The sequence below is a fragment of the Cygnus olor genome, chromosome 1 (assembly GCF_009769625.2).
Source record: "Cygnus olor isolate bCygOlo1 chromosome 1, bCygOlo1.pri.v2, whole genome shotgun sequence".
In the NCBI taxonomy this organism is placed as follows: Eukaryota; Metazoa; Chordata; class Aves; order Anseriformes; family Anatidae; genus Cygnus; species Cygnus olor.
Genome location: NC_049169.1, coordinates 4695360 through 4717514, shown reverse-complemented (window position 1 = coordinate 4717514; position 22155 = coordinate 4695360). Strand labels below are relative to the sequence as shown.

Below are 22155 nucleotides of genomic sequence, written 5' to 3'. Positions count from 1 at the left end.
TGTTGTTGAGCAGCAAGGCGGTCGCCCCCTCCCTGAGTCACGGCAAGGAGGAGAGGAGCACGGCCAGGGGGCTGCCCAGCTCTGCCCGCTGACACCCACGGGCGTCCCCACCAAAACGCCAGCCTACGATGAGGCCAAGGCCGCTCTGAAGCCGACGACAAATTACCAGCAGGGGGAGAGGTGCTCGGCAGAGCCTCGCCAAAGCCTACGGTTGCAAAACCCAGCGGGGTTTGGAAGTGAGGCCGTGGAACAACAAAACTCCTTTCAGCTGTTGAAAGGGATTATAATTACGGCGCTATCACCAGTGTGATCTTTCTCGAGAAGTCGGTAATTTGCTCTGATTTTTTTGTTTTATTCTTCTCGTCTCTTTTAGGAGAGGGATGGAGGAGATTGCGGGAACCGCGCTGGGGCAATGCTGAAAGCCTCCGTGATGCCCCACTTGGCACCCTCCTGGTGCGTCCCACCCAGTGGGTGCACAAGGAAGGCTCCAGCTCTGGCTCCCCTGCTAAAAACCTATCAGATGCGGGGTGTCTTGGCTGTTTTTCTGATGGAGATGAGATCATCTCAGCTTCACGCTGCGTCTTCCCTCCTGACGGTCGCGTGCTGGCTGTGTGCGTGCATGGACATGGAGTTCCTGCTGGAAAGGCAGTGCGGATGCGAGGCTCTGGTTGAGAAACACAGCTTGCAGAAGATGACTGGCCTGGAAACAATGCAGGGAAAATGAAAAGGGGAATTAGGCAAATGCTTTATTTTGTATTTTTTATTTATTTTTTTTTACCCCTTCTTTAGTTTTTGTAATCATCAATAGCAATGGCCAGAATATACCTGTGCCCCTCTTCTGCCCGCCTCTGTTTTTGCAAGGGCAGCTGTAGAATTTGGCAGTAGATAAACCTACTCCTGGCATTCACAAGCCCGGATTATCAAATCTAGCTGCTTCCCAGCTGTGGGTTCTCCCCAAGTGGAAATATTAAAAGAGGAGGGAGAGCTTGTATCCAAGTCTGGGCTGGACACACACTTAAATATGCAAAGCTTGAAAACTTATGGATGGAGTAGAAGCTCTGCCCATAACTGGTTGGGAGGATTTGCTTGGGTCTGGAGTTTCCCTTGCGAGAGCCTCTGCATTGTGGGGCTCACCCTGTGCTCCTGAGCAAGCACTCGGCCCCGGCATCGGAGCCGGCCAAGAGTGATGGAGAGATGCAAATGAAAAGCGAGTGGGTCTTCCTGAGAAATCTTTGAACATGCATCCAAAAAATGAATGTGTTTTCTTCTAATTAGGAGTGTTCGTTATATCTCATGGCGATCTACAAAACAAGCCACATGCCAGTTATTGTTGGTACAAGCACAACAATTCTGACTGTGGGAAAAAAATATTTCCAGGCATGTAGGACACAAAATGTACTAAAGGCATTTTAATGACACTTTAATTAATCTCTAGGCATATGTTAAACAGAAAATATCTAAAAAGGTGTGTATGTGTGTGGGGGGTAATAACGAAAGTTAGGACTCAAATCAAAAGATGCTTTAGTACGTGCAAAAGCTATTAAATATAATTATATTCATTTCAAATATCCCCACGCACAAAAAATGGTAAACTGGAACGAAGGTTACAAGCAAATCTCAGTAAATCAAGGCTTAAATATATATATATATATAAATAAATATATCAAAAGTATGTTGTGATTATCATACGAACAAAAACAAACCTGAATAAATTTAGAGTTAAGGTGAGACTTAAAAAAAGAAATCCAAAGAAGCTAGGTGTGGAAAATTACAGTGGAGGCAGCTGAACCACCTCTACTTGGAGATGCTGTGCAGTAACACTGGGAAAGAAAAAACAAACATGGGTTTAGAAACACCTTATCCTGACCTGGGACCACAGAAATGGAAATGCCTTTCTCAGATGTCTGTTGGCTGATAGAGTTTATCACAACCAGTTGGGAGACTCTCATTTCCAGTTTGCTCACCAGACCACAGTCCTGTCTACATACACACACACCTACAACAAAGCAACTGGGGCTTCTGCAGAATTGCTCCTTTTGGTTCAAGAATAAATAACCTGATTTTATCTAAAATCACCAGGTCCTGTCCAATTCTTGCAAGGTTTTTGCTGAGAGCACCTTGCGTTAGGTCCCAGTTGTGGCTGGGAGGAGCATCAGGCACCATTGAGGGGACCCAACGTCCTGGTATCTGTCTCCCTGTGTTTTTGGTTTGGAAGGACCTTGCAGAAGGCTCGTGCCTTCTGCACGATTGTATGGAGATCTTGGCACCTGAGACCCATTTTGGGGATAAAACCTTAAAGAAAGCTGGTGTCCCCAGTGATAGGTTCATACAAAGGTGCATGGAAAAGCACCCAGAGCGGTACCCAAGGATGAACGAGGCCCAGAGGTGTATTTTGCAACAGATGTCTCTAGTAAAGCCTGGATTTAAAGCACAGCTGTTAGAAGGGACCTGAAGGTTAGAAATCAGAACAAAGTTTTCCTTCTTGCATTGTCAAGTGACTCTTCTGGTCCTGGTGCAGGCACTGCCTATCTTGGCCTCAGATGGCTCCAGTACTGGCAGAGCTCTGTTTGTTGTTGAGTGGAGCTGGGAGCTTGGAAGTGCCCATTCCCCACTTAGCTTTGTTCCTGATGTGCTCTGTGACCTGGCACAGATCACTTTGTCACCCTGATCAGTTTCACTGTCTGTAATGCCCGCGTGAAACAAATCCAAACTAGTTCTTAGCAACTGATCGACTCTAGTCAGGGCCCATCTTTCTCCGAGCACGTCTGGTGGGATCTACTACAGCTTTCAAGTCCTTCAGCCAGTAAACTAATACCCATGTTGAATGGTTATTTGTTTTTATTACCCTTTACCAGTGACTGTTGGGACCATCCACCCACCCGCCTTGCCCAAATGCATCCATGCGTGGGCATGGCACGATGGCACAAGTTGCGCCGCGATGACAAAATTTGGCTAGCTGTTTCAGAAAGTCCCCTCATGTCCTAAGTTCCTACAAAGAGTGGTCAGTTATATTCCCTGGCTGATGAGCGTGTTGCCAGCAGGGAAGAGGCAGGTTGCTATCTGCCACGGTCTGATCTCCAGCAGCTCCTGGATGCTGGAGATGTGGAAGTTGTACCAGCAGCTGATGACAAGAGCACTGGTCTTGCACAGAGAGGGAATGTGCGGTGTCAGGTGAGGAAAAGCAAGGCACCCACTGGAAGGAGAACAACTCTTCTGATTGAGATAAGGATAACTCAAAATGGAGACAAACAGCTAAATTACTGCTAAATTAGAGTACCTTGGGGAAGGCGATGCCAAGAGCATGCTCAGCTCTGAGATTATTTTGCAATGGGTGCATCCAAGGCTGGTTTCATACCAGAAGTCCAAGTAATACTATTTGGTAAGTGTTAACTCTGTGACCAGCGTTTGTGATCCAGCAGCGAGAAGAAAAACAAAGACGTGATGGAGCTCTGCAGCCATTTAAGCATGGCTTTGGTAAACAAAGCTGGTATAATACTCACAGGAGCCTCAGGCACGGGCTAAGGCGCTGGCTCCTCCCTCCACCCACCTGCACACTGGATGACTTGTACAGAGATTAGCCTAGTGGGAGCCCCAGCAATTAATCCGGTCCCCCCACATCTCTCCACCACCCTCCTTCCACAACACCAAACTGACACGCTTGGCCATGCTTGCAAACACCGCCGGGCCATCATCCGGGGCCAACCGAAAATTAGGAGGCAGGCGGGCATCCCGAGATCTGTAGCTTGTTAAAAGCCCGGGGAACTTTTTCCAGCGAGCTGGTAGAGAGCAGCTTTGCCAAGATGGGCACCTGGGTGTGGGAAGAATGCTGGCAGGGCGATGAACTCATTAAGGTGGAGCTCTGTCACCACCTCCCGAAGGAATCCGAGATGAGTCCATCGCGCCACTGCTCCCTTGTGCAACCGAGTGTAGGAAGGATCAGTCACTGGAGCTCTGCGCTCCCCTGCTCTACACGCCGAAGTCAACGCCACTAGGAGAAATAAGAGCCCTTTCCATGTAAGCAAACTGATCTGGCTGATATCAAGTGACTCATTAACGGCTTACAAAACCTAAGTAGACCATGGCGTTGCTCTCTAGTACTGGGAACTTCTCAGCTCGAAATGAGGATTTGATACCTGCCAATAGCTCACCTCGGGCCCAACTAACGTTAGTAACAACAGATCTGCCCTTGGATGTGTTTGCAAGACGTTACAAGCTGCACCTGTTTTAACTCTGGGGAACTGGTGTTTTCCAAAGATCCTGGGCATGGAGATGAGCTGGACCTGGTCAGTGATGTATCCCAAAGCCTGCCGTGCAGGTGACGAGGGGTGAAGGTGGGATTGAGCAGTCCCTACATGGGAGGAATACCTTTACTCACACCGTGTGCTTTCTCAGTAGCTCCTAACGTTTCACTCTCTGCACTCCCCTGCACCCTTTTCCCACCCAAGCCCCCAAAATTGTGAAAATATCCCATGATGATCAGATTCATTTGAGACAAGGAATCACATTTTCTGTATGGGATTCTCTCTTAGTAGAAAACACACTAAGAAAAATAGGTCTGTGGTATTAGTGGTACGTAAGAATCTGTGTTTGCCCAGATGTGGAGGAAACACTTGAACTGCTATAAAGGTCACTGCCATGTACAGAGAGAATGGCTGAAACTTTGCCACCATCAAAAAGGATTGTGTAGGAACAACTCATTTCTCCTGCTTGGTTGCTATCACAATACTAAAGAATGAAAAGGCACCACAAGATCCTGCGCTCTGGTTTCATCGTATATCCACAGTGCCTGGTGTGCATGGGGTGGAAGAACATGTTGACTTCAGATTTACTTCTTTCAAAACATATTTGCTTTAGCAACTGCTGGTCTAGAGGCTACACAGAAGGGAAAAACTTGTCACCAGCTGCCTTCCTTCAGGCTGCTGCTGCTGAGCATATTTCTGTTGTTCATGGCCCAGATGCACACTTGTTTGAAAGGAGAGGTGTATACATTGTCTTCATGATAGCCAAAGAGTCATCTTAAAACCATCTGAACTGGAACCACTGGGCAAGAATGGTCCTTCCTTCTGCACCCCATAGGTCATGTAGCCAAATCTTTCAGAGCACAGAAACACGAGTGCAGAGAAGCAAAGGGAGCAGGATCCTCTTCCAAAGGAGGAGGTAGGCAGGAGACACATTTCCCAAGTCCAAGGATCACAAAACTTTTGCAAAATAGACCCTTGTGGTCCGAGTAAATAGAGTCTGAAACCAGGTTAAGCTGGTGGGCTGCGATAGTTGCTTGAGCTCATGGCTTTGCCATGTTTGCTGTGAAACCTCCAGGTAGACTTAGATGTCCCAGACGGGATACACAAGACACCTGAAGTTTAGGTTCAGTTACTCTGAAAGTACTTTCTCCACTGTAATCTGGCCATCAAGCCGGAGCACCTCTAAAGGGCTCTGTCTCTGCTCCAGCTCCAGACTTTGCATAGCCCATGATTAAATTCCCTAAAGAGCATCTCATGTGTTAGATAGTTACGGCACCTCCAGTGGCACCTCAGCACAAAATTGCTGAACATACTTAATTTGGGATTTTTTTTTTTTTCTTTTTCAGCCCAAAGCAACTGTGAAACCAAAGAAATGCAGCATTTAGCCAGTAGCAACCATAAGGGTTGAAGGGATATGACACTGCAAACCCAGCCTTTCAGAAAGCGGGTGGCACTGGGAGTTGATGGCTGAGCTGGGTTATTAGATACTGAGGCAAAGGCCTGGATTTTGGGGTTGACTGAGCATCTGTCTTTGCAGAAAATATAGAGAACAAGAGCACTACTTCATTCTCAGCGTCTTAATACAAGCCAGCTCCTAGCACTGACTCAGGCATTTCACAGCCCACAAAGCCCAGAGAAGGCAGCTATTGTATTAATTATGAGAGGTAGATTTTGGTGTCCCCAAAGTAACTTTAACCAAGAAGCTGTTTCTCAGATAAATCCCACCAGATAGCCTTGGAAGCAAAAAAAGAGCCAGAAGTAGCAAAATAAGGTCTTGATGTGAGCCCAGGAGGCTCCAAATGAGCTGAGTAAAGGAGAAGAAGGTTGGAAAACGTGTTGGAAGAAGGTCGGCTGCAATTTGCAAGGCTAAGGGACCTGTCTGGTTCAGCAGATGGCTTCCAGCACCCAACCTCCATGAAAACACAAGTGCAGAGGTGCAGAGAAAGGTTTGATTGAGGAGCACGTTCAGGATCAGATCCTGCGCCAAGGGAGCAACCAATAGCTCCGGTGTTGTGTCCACCGAGAGCGAAGGGAGCGACTGGTGATTTAACCCGTGGGAAGGTCTGGGCTGTCTCATCAGTTTCTCATCAGCCTGGGTCCAAGGCTGAAGCCAAGCTGCCAGAGCAGGAAACGTTATCCTGCTTCTGCAGGTGGAAACTGGGACACGCACGGATCCGGTGCCCAAACTCAGCTACACCAGAGCTGAGCACTAGGGCCGAGTTTCCCGATAACAAGAGTGCGTTTCTCCCTTTGTGCAGTGGTTATCAAGTGGGAACAGAATCTTTGAGCAGATGCATACACCTGACAGGACTATTCTTACAGCATAACTGTCAATAATAACTTGTCATAATGCCAAATTTTAAATAACTACAGCAAATTGTGCCCAGTCCCTGATGGGTGGAGGGATCCACTTGGTCACAGGAACGACTCGATCCCTCCTGCGCCGAAGGTCTCCTGCATGCAGCTGGGCAGTGGCAGCACCAGGGGCTCTGGGGACACAGGGGTGGCTGGAAGGTGACCCCCCCATCACCCTGCTCATTAGTCCCACAGTAAAGAAGTGACGGGCGTCAAAGTTCCTGTCGTCATCAAAATCACGTTGGCTTAGGGAGGGATCGACAGGCAAGTTTGTAATTTATGAAACTAATTCCTGCTCGTGACAGATGATTAAACATGAACTTCCAGTCAATTTTTAAATTTCTTTCTCCCTTGTTTAGGCAATAAAATCATCTAAGTCTTATTGCTATTTTTTTTTTTTAAATCTGTTGGAAGTCCTGATGGAAACACTGATGCTGAGAACACATCAGTTCCCTGTGTATTCACTAAAAATGGCTTTCTCCTCATGCTTTTAAAAAACACGTGGAAAATCTTGCACCTAGTTTAGGTTTCGCTGGCATTTGGCTGCTCGGAAGACTGTTGGGCAGCTCGTGTCTGACCATTCCTGCTCACATCAGCCAGGTAGGAGCCGTTTGCTGGCCATAAATCTCCTGTTACAGCATCCTCTGCCATCCAGGGATTAATAGCAGCTTTCTACTTTTTAGGTTAGAGCTGATCCGGGAGTCCCCAGAAGAAAGGGAGAGATTCCTAAATAGCGTGACTGACAAGACTGTGAAGAGGGAGTTTATTCAGAACATTATCTAACTCATTCTCCGACGAAGGAAACTCATCTACTTTTGAGACTTAAACTTCTAAAGCAAACTGCTATGATCTAAAGAGATTGGCCATAAAACTATTTGTATTGAAAACTTAGCCAGCACGCCTTTAGTGAACTTCATTCATTAACATTCTTCCTGGCAAGGTTTCCATATCTCAGCGTTCATTTTATACTTTAATTTGGTTAGGAGGTCTTTGTTTAATCGTCCTATTGAAAGGAGAACAAAGAAGGTTTAGGTGATACAGTGAAGTAATACACTATATTTTATCTCTGGAAAGCCCAGACAAAGTCAGCAGGCTCTGATACCCTCTGATTTTTTTTTTTTTTTTTCTTTCTTTCTTCCAGGACATTTGGAATAACAAATCAGTCGTGGAGCATAAAGATCCTCACTGTACTGAGCTGCAGACACCTTCAGAAGAGAAACACCTTGTCAAGCAGAGAAATTATGCTCTGAGCACGACATACAGCCCCGAAGGAAGATTATCTCCAGAAAAGTGCATCTCCATTACTCCGGGGATGGATGCTCTGCATTTGTATCTCTGCCCTCCAATAAAATCAGTAGTCAGGATAGATTTTTCCATTTCTGAAGATAGCTTTTTTTTCTACTTCTGGGCTTTTTGCTCACCGTCTCGATATTAACACCGCAGATTTTTTTTTTTGGGTGCAAAGCTCACTAACAGCTGGTGATTTTGCTCAACACACTGCAGTGAGGAGCTGGCATTGCCGTTTTCTCCAGCAGCCTGCCGGTGTAGGCTGCCCTACTGAAGACTTACAACTAGAGAGGATAATAAAAAAGTCTCATTTTGTGACAGATGTGGCTGCTTCCCTATCCCCGAAGCCGGCTGTGGAGTGCGAGCGGGGAGCTCCTCAGCCGCTGTAAGCTGACACAGCTCCAACTGACTCCCAACTGACTCTAGATAAAAATCTGGCCCTACAGTAAAGGCAGGATTCAACAAGCTTTTCTCACGGAATAGCTTTTGCAAGGTTTTCTGGAGTATTCCCTACCAGTACTCACTGTACCGCTTCAATCCTCTCCATACCGCGTGCATCAGTAAAGGGGAAGGTTGTATCTGCCTTCTCACCGTGGCAGACAGCGAGTTGTCTTCTCACTGAAATCTCTTAATTCTTCACTTTCTACACTTTTAAGCGGCTCTGTCCATGACCTTCCGACTGTCTGTGAAAATAGATGTTTTCCCGAGGCAGGACTCGCATCCTCTTTGACAAAGTTGCCCTCCACGGCAGGGAAAACGCCCAGGTCTCTGATGTTCTTCCATGAAAATCAACAAGCAAAACAACCCTTAAACACCCCAAGTGCCCTCCTCTCATGGAAGAAGGCTGCAGTAGGCCAAAACCCCAATCGCAACCAGATTCAGAGGAAGAAAAATGCCCGAGCATAAAACCAATGAGCAAAGGGAAGAGCCCTAATTCTGGCAGAGCTTGCATAAATGGAAACACAAGCTGTGAAGTTATAACTGCAAACACAAAGCAAAATACGAACACCTCGGTATTTTTTTCTGGGGAAGGAAGGTCCATACCCCATGGCTGCTCGGCGGGTAGCTATTTTTGGAAGCCGATTATTCTTTTGTGCCCCCGATTCCTGGTCTACACCAGTGTAAGTGAAAGGGGAGTCAGCCTCTTCACGGCTGCTGACCGAGGCTGCTCCGAACTGATGACCCAGAGGTGAAAGGCCCCTTCTCCTGTTACTAATCCCGTGAGCCACACAAGCTCCTGAAAATGATTCTTTGGTTTTATTACCACCGAGGTCGTTTATAAAATTATAAAACCCGGGGTAGGAAAGCAATCCGGCAGCAGCGGTGCACAAGCATTCACAGAAATCTCCGTCCTGCGGTTGAAACGGCAAAAGTTCATCCCTTTTTCCACAGCACCTTGAATAATTCAGTCGCATAAATGCAAGGGGTTGTGATTAACTGAGCGGAGGAAATGGATAAAACAACTTACCAAAAGCTAGTTCTTTATTATTGCAACCAGAAACGACCAAAGACTGTATATTTTGTATGTCTGCACATTACACATGGAGGAAAACAAGAAAGAAGCAGGTTTGAGACATTTAACAATTCGAGATAAAAAAATATCGAACTCAAGAACTTTTCTTGACTGACGCACTGACTGGTAATTAGCAGGGACAGAATATAAATGAGGTGGCATTGAACAAAGAAGGTAACAGTGCACTTTTAATAAACCAATTTCATCCATATCTCCCCTGATTTGCAATTTAACAGTTCTATCAGCAAAGCCTCATTTCCCTAACTAGACTGGAGCTTTTAAAAACATGACTAATTCATTGTCATTAATATCAATTTGGATGTATTTAAAAAATAACCCTTAATATCTGTGCAACAGGTTAAAGGGCTGTACGCTCAAACCTCAGATATTTCTTGCTGAACAGTTTGAAGTAGAAATATCCCCAAATTAAGCAATGAAATCTAAATGCTCCCTATGAATTCAGAAACAAAAGATGTATTTTTTTCTTCAAATCTATTCTTATGGTTTATTTAGCTCTGAGACCACTGCACTACAATATATAATACTGCTTTTTTTTTTTCCTCTGCAATTTTCCCCCTCATTAAAAATATAACACGTATTCACTTTGCAGGTCTTTCCAAGGGGATACACAAAGCAGAAAAATGTATCTTCTGGCCTTAATGGCATCAGGCATCTCCTTCACCTAAACACGAGCCTGACCATTTTGGCAAACTTGCTACCACTTGTTAAAAAAGAAAAAAAAAAAAAAAGAAAAAAAAGAAAAAAAATCTGAGTTCCAGCTACAGATTAACACACTGGAGCTACCATTAAAAGTGCAGAGCCCCTGGCCTAAGCCCTCAATTCAGAAGGCATTTAAGCACATGTATAACTAAGTGTGGGAACAGTCTCCTTGAAGGCAATAGGATTACTCACTTCTTAAGCAGTTACCACATGTTTAAGTATCTGAATCGAGGCCTAATTATGGTGCTGGTTGACTTCTCGTGTGCGCACCACTGGGGCAGATCTCGCCAATCCCTTAAAGCCACAAGGACAAGCGTGTGTTACACTGGCTTTTAATAGCTGCGAGGTTTGTCTTCTCAGGCAAACAAAAATAAAAAAACCTCATGCCCTAAAAAATAAAAAGGTACTTTATAAATATCAGGTATTTACACATGTGAAACTCTTTTAATGTGAAGTGTTTTTACACACCCATGAAATGTACAAGCAATGAAACGGTACATCGACAAAGACTAAAAAACAAAACCAAAGTATAAAATATATTACAGGTCCACCAAAATAAATTCACACAGAAGAAAAAAATCGACACAATAGAAACTTTGTTTTTTAAAAAATAGAAGATATTTCACAAAAGCTTGAACATGTTTATTTTATGTTAGTACTAAAAATCAAGGGAAAAAGCTTCATATATTCTCGTCACAAAAATATTTACCAGCCACTTTTTATTTCGACATTATGGTTATCTGGCTCAGCGGGAGTAGAGGCTGAACTGCATCCAGACTACAGAAATCATTCCAGAAGGTCTCCTCAGTTTACAACTTACTGCAATTTACATTTTCTTCTCCTTTCGTCACCTTACTGCAAAGGTTCCGGAGGAATTCAAAAGAAATCGAGAAGGAATAGGACAGGTATCTGTATGTACAACATTCATCTTTGCTGCTGCCGAGCCACAGGAGTGGGAGCGGTACCATTAACTAGTGAAGTCTTCATAACGCTCTGTGCAAAAAACATCCCTCGGTAGGTGAAAGACAGCATCAGAATGTACCAAAATCCAACCCCCCGGGCTCGTACAGCTTGAAAAACGCAACAGCCCCCATCGGACAAGAGATCCTTGCCCCCAATTCACTGCAGAGTCAAAACCAAAACACCCGGTGACGGAGGGTGAGAGGCGAGCACACCGCATCCCTCTGCGACGGAGCCAGGGCCGAAGTGCTGAAGTGACCGCACGACTTAAATCCACAGCAAGGTCTTCAGTGTGCTCTGTGCTTCCTCTTCTTGTGTTTTTTATCTTTCTTTTTGTTGGCACACTTGGAGCAGAACCATTGGATCTCTTCTGGGGGTGCAGTCGTGATCCCGACGCAAGGCCTGTGGAGGACAGGGAAATGTGGTGTCATAGCAGTGGAGCAATGCTATTTTTATTTCTTACCCCAAGAAATTAAACATTTCAGTGGGAGACAGGATCTGGCCTTCCTCCCCTCCCTCCCCCCAAATTGGCAGAGCAATTATATCATCACTGCATTGATGAATACAATGATCTAACAGAAATGGAAAATAAACTTGCTTTGAAACAAGAAAATATATCGAAAGGACAGTCAGATAAGAAATCGTTTTAATAGAAAATATGACCGCACTTTCAGGTATAATAGGCTAGACTTAAAATAATTTTAAATGCTTCTTTAATACATCTGCAAAAAAAGAAAACTTATGATTTTATGTAGCCTAAAAAGTGATTAATTCCTCGAACCCTTTATAGGAGCTGACATTTATATTACTGTTCATACAATGCTTCATAACTTGAAATGTCTATCCGTATACACTGTGCTCGTATTCCTGTACTTCTTTCAAAATTACCGGAATCAGCCATATTTCCTCGTCGTTTCAAAAACAACTGTTATCACCGATTCCTATTAATTAAAGTAACACTCCTTCAGTTTAAAATCTGCTGCTTCAAATTCCAGAGAAACAGAGATAAAAGTATCTTCCAGATTATTAAACTGGACACAGCAAAGCCATTCAAATATTCCCAGCCTCACGAACAAAAAAAAAAAAAAGAAAAAAAAGGGGGGGGGTGGTTAATAATATAGCCACAATCTGCAGGGAACGGCAGAACAGGATGGATGAGAACAACTTACCAGTGATACCAATCGTCGCAGTCATCACAACCTATCATTGGACTGCCATCATCTGGCTTGTTACAGCCAGGACAGATCCAGATCTGGTTACCCCATTCGTCTCGGATCTGGTGCAAAGAAAAAAGGAAAGTTAGCTGGTTTGCAGGGCAAGCAGGCAGCAAAATCAACATTTAAATAAATAAAAAGTTTGTTGCTTATCCAACAAAGCTTTTCAATGGTCACTGTTCTTATTTAGGACTTCTCTCACCCTAGGTGCTCAGCATTAGGTTTTAATTGATTTCTCCTATGCTGTACTTGAGGCAAAGGCATGCATTTTTCTGCATTGTCCTGTGAACCAGCAAAGCCAGTTGTGCCACCCGACCTACGCACAGCCACTCACACAGAGCAGCCGGGGCTCAGCCACACAATTCCTGCTCTGTCTACACACCACCACGACCAGAAGGCTGGCTTTTCACATTTCTACCCTGGTAATGGCGAGAACGAGCTACAGCAGGCTCCTGCAGAAGATAACAGTCTTACGCGCATGTAAAATATCCAGTGCAATGTGGATATGTTGCTTTATTACTTATTAGCCAAAGTCTTCAACTCGACTAGCTGATAAGATCAGGATATAAAAAAAAAGTTGTTACTGAGTAACTTTCCATTCCCCTTATGACATTTATGTCACAGCACAATTTACTAAAGGGTAAATGAAACAAGAGAGGCAGATCATTTACAGTATTAGGCAGCTGCTTACTGGGTTTATCATATTCAGAGTTTCATTATGTTTTTTAATGTTTATGCCCTGCTAGAGCCGTATTTGTATTTTTAAATTTCAAGTGCTTTCTTTAACAGTTCTTTGGTAACAACATATGTGAAAAATGTCACAAAGCCCATCCAAAGAAGTGTAAATTCACAATATGGAGTACAGAATGCCCGGGGTATTACCCTGATTTCATCATTCCTTTATGGAGATTTGCACATTATAACCCAATCTCAAAAATATGAACTGGTTTGTTCTCAGCTTTTGTGCATTAGTGCAGTTACACGTACCTAAGACAATAACTTTCTGCTATCTGTACAGCTTACAAATGCGATATTAAAAAGCAACAGATGAAAATCCCCAAATGTTCTTAGGGGAAAAAAAAAATAAAGCCACTACACGGTGGTCTGTACATCTTACACCCCTGCCAGAAAAATCAATAGGAATATACCAAAGCTGCAACCAACACATCACTCTCGACTGACTCTTCTTAAAGCCCTGCACTTCTGTGTGATCTAAAACTAGAAAACACAAAGCCCAGGAATATTAAGCAGGGACCAAACCCTTCCCAACCGCGACGTGCAGCAGGCAGCGTCACACGATGAACTGGATTTTGAAGCTCGCTGATTGTAAGGCTCAGTCCTACCGCCACGCTCCCACCTGCGGGCACTGCCATTTGGCACGTGCCCCATCTGGGCGCTGCCAGCTTTGGGCACCGGCGGTGACACCTACAGGGAACGCTGCCCTATCAGGAGACAGACACCCCAAATTTTCCAAACTTAAGTTTTCAGCGGGGTCCTTTTTGGCAGAACGCTCCTCTTGGTGTTTTAGAAGATCACGGGCTGGAGAGGGGCAGGGTGGTCTATAACCACCAAAACCTCCCTGTGTTTGTTAAGAACTTGGGCTGCTGAATGAGGATGTCAAAATGTCTCCTAACTTCTTGTTCCTTGACGAGCCAAGGGTCGTGGAAGGAGGGACAGTGTGTGACTGCCCAATGCTATTTTAGTACAAACCATTTTGAGTTAACGATCGGAACACACTTACTGAGATACTATCCCGCAGGGAGATCCCACATAATAACTTTTGTTTTCCAAGTATAACATCATCCTTTGTCCTTCCGTGCAGAAGGGAGTCGTGTACCCCTGTCACACTGGCTCCAATCTTATCTCCCCGAAAGCTTTCCCATGCGCCCTTGGGAATGCCATTTCATCATTCTCTGTCCCGGATTCCCTTCATACAAGGGGCTAATAATTATTAATTACTCCCTTCTTCTCCAACCTCTTTGTCAGCTTTTGGACTTGGAAACTTCTCACATCAGGAGTCTCTCTGCCTGCATGCATACTCGGATCCTAATGCAGTAAAGCCCTGGTTTTAACTATAATATTATAAAATAAAATAAAAAAAAAAGATAACCTGGAGCCTACTGAGTACTTTTCTCTGAATTTTCACTCCCTAAGGTGCTAAGTGTGTTACCACTGAAGTACTGGCCTTAGGAAAAGTTATAGGTTTTCCTCCTTTAATCTACCATCATCTCTAACTTATTTGCCTTTAATACTGAGGAAAATTTGCTGTAGTACAGTATTTTGAAAATGCTTCTCTCCTAGCGTGAATTTCAAAGCTTCTGGACACTACTGTAATGTGTAAGACTGACACCACATTTACGCTGTGATGGAGAAGGTGAGGATACATATCCTTCACCCCAAAGATATGCACAGCTTATGTGAGGTAGTCGAGTACTGTAACCAACTCTGGAGTGAAATGTAGCAGCTGTTTAAATAGAGACCAGTAACACGATACAACAGTTAAGCAAGGAAGAGCACCTTCTCCGTTAGAACCAGCAGGGTAGATTTACACTAGGAATCTTTATAAAAACAGGAATTAAAAAAAAAATCATGTGCATGTTGCAATTAAAGTAAAGAAAACTCTGTAATAAAAGCAAGTTTCAGGTGCTTTAAATGGTGAGATTTTTTAACTGGCACCCGCTATAGATAAGCAAGGTGTCACCATCCAACCTGGAACATAGCCAGGACAGGGAGGATAACAACACTGCTGCTACTGTGGGTGGTATGTGCTGCTCTTCAGTGATCAGAAACAGCAGGGCTTCTGTCTTACCCTGCATCTAGAGCAGAAATTTGCCATAGCAAAACAATCGTAGTCCTGCCCAGAGGTGTGTTCATGCTCTTTTAGAGACAGTAGCTCCTGTATCGTGTTGTAGGAGAGACTTTTCTAAAGGAATGAAGAAGTCTTAAAGCTGCCAGAGACCAAGTTCAGAGCAAATGTCAGACAGATAAACTAGTTACAGACTTTGAGATGCACAAACATTTACAATTTCTCTATGTTGAGGAAACCAGAGTAGTGTACTCTACACACCTCAGATGAGGGCTAAGTCATATTCTTGACGTTGTGTGAGGGTTTTGTACTTTACCCAACTGACAGCAAAATCTATGGCGAGTTTGACATCTGAGGTTTCAATTCAGCGCTTATGAAAGCGTCTATAAAAAAATCTCCATCTCCAAAATTTTATGCTCTAGCTCAGTTAGGTGAGGATAAATGGGATATAACTGGACTTGTTAGAAGAAATTTAAGTGTTGGGCTGGAAACACAGGAAAATACCAACCTAAGTAGTAGTGTTTTAATGATTAACCTTTCAAAACAAGCGCACGGAAGCAAGGGGCAGATAAGAGTAGCTTAGTGGAGAGCAACATCGCAAGTCCGGCACCCTCAGTTTGAGATGAGTCACCACGAAGCTCAGCAATTGAGAAGATGAATGTGCTGGGACAACACATGGCAGCACGCTTTACCTACCACGTAAGTACTGACAGTCTCAGTCACCACGCTCCTAACAGGCGCTTTGGAGCCTCCGGCCGCAGAGACGGCTGGAGACGGAGGTGGAAGCAGGACTGGCGAGACTGTAGGCTGCGGAGGAGGAGGAGCAGGAGCTGGAGGAGGGGTGACGTGGACAGGAGCTGGCACCGGTGATGGCACAGGTGGAGGTGTTTTGGGCCGGCTTGCAGGAGTAGCAGGTTTGGCCTCCGGGGCTGGCACCACTTTGCTGATGACTCTGAAGGACCAAAAAATGTGAATCGTTAAGAGCTGATGGGAAAGAAAGCACCGCTCGATCACCGAGCAGATACAGAGAAAATATAGTGCAGCTAATTCACATCACCTTTAAGTCAGCACTGAGGCTGTTTCAACCCAGCACAAGGACTGCTCTCATTGCTACATCCATTCATTCACAGACCCTGACGAGCAGACAGGATAAAGTATAGAGCTATTACAAAGTGAATGTCGGGACAGCCTGAACCACTCCATAGCTCGCTGTCATATAAATATTCTCTGTGGCTTCACTAAACCTTGTTTCGTTAAGTTTTATTACATTAGCTCAATTTGTGGGAAATATTAGAAAGGAAAGTTAATCAGCTGTGAACAGCACTGATTTTAATCTTCAAACTGCGAGACGATATCATCCTCTTAAGACTCTACATTAGGGGGTTCTGCAAATATTTGCTAGTTTGGTATTTCTTTCCTCAAATGTTTATGAAATCAGCAGTAGATCTAGTCAGGACAAATAAATGACGCACACTATATACTCAGCAGTTAAAATATTGCTACTTACTTGAGTAGCTGAAGTAGACAGGATGTAGCTCTAGTAAATACACAGTATAGAATAATCTTGCCCAGGAAGGGGGATACATGGGGGACCCAGTATTTATTAACGAATGTTGATACATGGTGTTATTGATGTGCATGCATTTTAACAGACAAGGCCCTTACAATAAGACTCGAGACTGGAAACATGAGGAGAAGGAAAAGGGCTTTTTGTAAAACAAACCAGAAAAACCCCAAACAAAGCACAGGCTAGGACTATTTGTTTTTACCACATTTTGGTAAATCATTTAACTTATTTATATTTGAATGGTAACTGTGGGAGTGCAATTCATTTGTGAAGGGACTGTAGGAAGAAGGAAAATTAAAGAAAGGTTAGGCATTCCAGAGAGGAGGACATCTTAAGGAAGGAAAAAAAAAGGGGAGACATTGGTAGGAAAACCGTGATGAAGACTGAGTTGGAACAGCTCCTGAGAACGAGGGGAGGAAAGTCCAGCTCCACTGTCAGTGGGAACTTTATGTGCAACTGAAGAGTTTTCTGCAGCTCCTTTATGATATTCAAAAGGCAGTATCGTTAGAATCAGAAACAGTCTGCAATTCAAGTCAATAATCCAAGCCATCATTAGAGAACGAGCTGAAACTACATGATATTTAAAGCTCAGCCGAGATAATAGTGTTTTTCTCCCTAGATACGCTGCTTGCCCTACTAAATCAGAACGATGGCAAGTAACAGGAAAAAAGAGTGAAAGGAAACAGAGCAATGGGTTTGGGATTCTTGACTAGTCTGCCACATCACATCCAGTCTACCATCACCGACCTTCTGAGACCCCATGTAAGTGACTACTGGAGGAAAACCAAAACCAAGGAAGTTTAGAAACTTAGAGCGGAGCAGAATCTAAAAGCCGACAGATGATTTTCCTGGCCATCCCCTATACTGAAGGCTTTCACACCGCTTGAAAGTCATCTAAAAATTGCTTCAGGTGCCTGATTTGGGGGCTCAGGCTCCCCAGATGTGTCTCTAAGGTGCCAGACTGTGCGTCAAACCACAGCACTCCTAACTCACTGCCTGCGACGTGCAGAAGGAAGAAGGTCCTGCTATCACATCATCCTGGGAGCAACCTACACGTCTACCCCTGCCCCTTTCTCCTGTTAGAGGGGTACTTTTGAAAAAACGCTGTTATCTCCCACCAAGCAAGCTTTCTCTTTGGCTCTTCAATGTCTGCAGTGCATTTCTGGTTCAACGAAAACCTTAGCACATGGCTCATGAGGGCTCTTTTCAGACTGGCCACACACCATCTCTGATGCTGCTTTTGTGCCTTCCTCCTTCCACTGTTCCCAAAGCTGAACGCTCAAGACCTTGGGTGGTGGCACTGCTCCCATGGCTTGCAAAGTCACCCCTGCGACTTGAAAGCCTCCTCTTAATAAAAATAAAATAAAATTTGGCAATAATAAAACTGAGGAGAGGGACAGAGAACAAAATATTTGGCTCAGCAGAAGTCATTTGTAGGGTTTCAAACATCATTATTCCCTCTTTCCCCGCGCCCACTTCTACCCCCCTCCAAGTAAACAAAGTCCTGCCATGAGTTCTTCAGGGAGTCAACCCTTCCCTAGTCTGCACTAGGAAAAGTATTAGCTAATAAGATTTTAAACACAACTTTGCACACAATGTAAACAGTTTAAAAGAAGTATTAGCTAATACAATTTGAATAAGAGTGACCATGCCCAGCGAACGTATTAAATTAAATTATAGTTTCCTGGCCAAGATAAAGCCAGGTTCTCCTCCTGAACAGGGTCTTCAAAAGCCACTCTACTCATAAGTGCAGAAACTGTAGGGAACATCACGAATAAAATCTTCCAAAACTACAAATATTCATTAGCGGGTGACACATCCCCATTGATTGGCTGGTTTGCTTCAAGTGTGCAATTAAGACACGTTCAGTATATAGGGCAGCTTGTTTATCTTGATTTTTAGAGCTCAGTTATCAAAACGGGAGATCGGCATTTTGGAGCACGCTTGGGCCTACCACTCCCTTGGGCTAATAAAGTTCTGAGACTTTAGACTCCAGAGTGGAGAAATGAATGGCTTCGTGCTGCACCATTAGAGGTGATGGAGTAATCTCAGAGAGGGTGGTTGGGCCTGTCCTCCTTCCTGAAAAAGGGGCTGCACACATGGCAATATGGAGGTGGGGAGAAATCAAAGGGAAATAGCAGTCCCACGACTAATAATTAATGTTACTTCAGACTTGGCGAGAAACCTGATATCAAAACAGTATGTAAATGATGGCAAGATTTACGAGATCTACTTTATAGACAAGAAAAGTGAGGCACGGAGCATGCTGCAAGTAGGCGGTACTCGCTGTAGCAAAGCTTCGATCCTCCTGCTACTGAGGTCCATGCTAGGTTTTAATCTGCACTTTTGGACATCACCATACCTGTATCATTACATTCTATCCCAAATGTGCTTTTCCTGTGCTTCCAAAATCAGGACTTGTAAGTCTGTAAGTACAACACTACATAAAGACGAAATTTCACTTCCTTTCCCCTCCTCCTCATCCAAAGTCCATAAACTCTAAAACTGGGGCTGGATTAATATTTTTTGAAGTCATACAACATAAATGAACATCAACTGCCATCAACACGCTCAGAGTCCCAAGATGAGAATCACACTTCTCTCTGCAGGCTGCTCGCCTGGCGATGTATCACATCTGTATTCTACACTGAAAGATAAAAATCAAAGCTGTTTTTGAATCAAAATAGTTCCCCCAGAATGAAGAGGTGTGAGAAAACCCTTGGAATAGATGTGGTAACAAGAGCCTCCGTATATCATAACTAAAGGCTACCACTCCCTTCTGAAAAAACAGAATTAATGTAAATGTGCATCTGGTTGTGCCCAACCTAAATTCGCTTTGGACTTCTCCTTAAATGCTAACAGGAACTGTACTTCTTAAGAACCTCAGTGCTTTTCTAATTGAACATATGTATCAATAACATGTTAAAAAAAAAACACCTCTTCACAATGGTAGAGTTAATGAGATCCCATTTTCATCATTACTCTGGAGCAATCGCTCCGTTCACATAGACAGATCCAAACCCAAACAGGATGAAAATGGTGTTGGCTCGCAAGCAAAGTGCAAATTCTCCCCAGCTCTTTAGCATCACAACAGGTCAGTTTATAATCGTCTCTAATTGGCATGAGCCGTAACACGCCACATCTGGAGCAAAAGGAGGCTCCAAGGTGTGAAGTAGCTTCCTATCTTTGGAAGCAATTTATTTGATTTCATTCTGATTCTTACGGCTGAAAGCCCCGTTGACTGCTTCATATAAACAGAGGGAAAAGACACATGCACCAAAAGGAAATGGCTTTTCAAAAATAGGATATGAACCACAGAGCTGAATGTCTGCTACAAGCGACAGGCTCCAAAAAATGCTGTGTCAGTACTGAGAAAGGTCTGGTCAAGAATTACAGGCATCTTTGTTTCTCGGAGGTCAAGCTCCTTAAAAATTGTTTCACGTAGGCTCTGCCTAGAAGAAAACAACACTTTAGAAGTCCTAATGACCCATTTTTAAGCAAGGAGCATGAGCTAAAGGGTCTCTGTACATAGGAAAATGTCACCACCAACCATACTGACATAATTAAAGCTAGCACAACTGCCACTCATTATTATGGCTGACATTTCTTATCTATTAGTGTTGATATTTCCTTATTGATACAAGTTCCTCAATGCTAGAAAGAGAGGTGGTGTAACTATTTTAATTACTTAGAAATCTCACACTTGTAACTGAGATTGTTCCACCAGAAAAAAAAAAGAAAAAAATTGAAATACTCTAAGACCTATGGGTAGAAGTGTCAAAAACACCCAGGGGAATTAGGAACATTTCCATATGGTTTAGATTCCTCACAGATTAGAGGTGATTTTGAAAATTTTATTCCAACCCTGGAGGAGAATCGGTGTAATTTAAGCTCTGTAATGTAAGCTAATTCCCATATTACTTTTAGAAAGGGAAATTTAGTTTTTATCTCTTGTGCCCTGCTGAATATTTTATTCTGTGCAAACAAGTCGTATTGGCAAACAGAGGCTCCACAAATATGCGCTGTGACCAGCTTGCATGTTTGCAGGGTGCCAAAATGCATGAAACCTTCTGCCAAGCCCCTAGCAATTTTGCGAGTGAAAAGACTTCAATACTTAACCTTGAAATAATAATAAAAACGTATTTTCATGTGATTAATTGCTTGCAGGGTGATATTCTTCTCTAGCAAAGAAAATGAGCAATGAACACGTGTTCCAAGACACTGTCCCTTTCTGTGGACACTGCCTGGCCAAACACGGGTGGCACGGGGTCCTTGTAAGCACCTGGGGTTTTGATGGTGCACACGGAGCTCTCATGGCTCACTCGCCATTTCATCGCTATGGCAAAACCCCGCAAACATCCCTTCCTGGACAAATGAGTCTAGCAATTTCACAGGCATCGTGTCACCTAATCCCATTCACAAGTTTATTGAGCTTCGTCTTAAAACCGGTTAATCTTTTTGTCCCCACTATTACCCTCCCTGCTTCAGGATTGCACCACTCTGGTGGCACAGAAACCTCTTCTAATTTCCAGCCTCCATTCATAGCCAATTAATTCCCATTTGTTTTTGTGCCAACATTGTTCTTTAGCTTAAATAGCTTTCTCCCTCCAAAATGTTTACTTGCCTGATGTATTTGTAGCCAGCAATCATATCCCCTCTTCACATGCTAGACTAAACACACAAAGTTGTTCTCCTCTCCTATCATAACAGACTCCTCTCTGCTTCCCCTACCAGTTCCCCGAGCCCTCCTTCACACCTGCTCTCAACAATTCATTGTTCCTGAACACAAGCAGTGTTCAAGAACTGAACATAACATTTCAGGTGAAGTACCAACAGCATCTCGGATGACAGCTCAGACACTTCCACTACCTCTGCTAAAATGACCACTTGCAATACTATGGTCACCCTTGGATCACGGTGGCAACTCCACGATCAACTCATGATCCATCACCCCCTTGATTCACCTACCGACCAGCTAAGTTGCTCTTGGTACTCTTCAAATGCAAAAGCCTTAACTGCATTTTTTCTTGGTCCCCTCGAATTGAAAAGGATTTTTCCCTTGTATTCAAGGGGACCAAGTTCTTTCCAGACAATCATCAGATCCTCAGCTGACATGGTCCTTCAACCTTATTGACAAAAAAATGACATCAGTGCTCTACCTTCTATTGGGACTAAATTTTTAATGAAATTATTAAAGCAGATCAGTCCTGAAACACATCTTTGAGCCCGTTCACTAGTAACCTCCTCTCTGGTTAGATAAGCTCTCTTATTACTCTCAGTTGCTATCTACCTTTGAGCTAGTTCCTTACTAAACAGCTCCTCTACTAATCCCTGTCTTTGTCAGCTTCACTATGATAGTATTAAACATTTTCCTAAAATCCAGGGAGCTCGGCTTTGCCACCTTTCATTCAGCCAGAAGAGAGCATCCCTTCTCCCAGTGGGAGGACAGCTGTCAACTTTATTCCAGCCACGCACATATGAGTGTCCCAGCT

The 22155-nt window shown here is 43.9% G+C and overlaps 1 protein-coding gene across 1 annotated transcript in view; it reads right to left on the bottom strand.

Annotated features, from left to right (window-relative positions):
- Nucleotides 1-9350: 9350 nt before the first annotated feature.
- Nucleotides 9351-22155, bottom strand: part of TAF3 (TATA-box binding protein associated factor 3) — a 115549-nt gene continuing 102744 nt past the window's right edge. The window contains 3 exon segments of the mRNA XM_040546653.1: nt 9351-11478; nt 12246-12352; nt 15793-16048. Coding sequence (XP_040402587.1) covers nt 11364-11478; nt 12246-12352; nt 15793-16048 — 478 coding nt within the window. The 3' untranslated portion in view covers nt 9351-11363.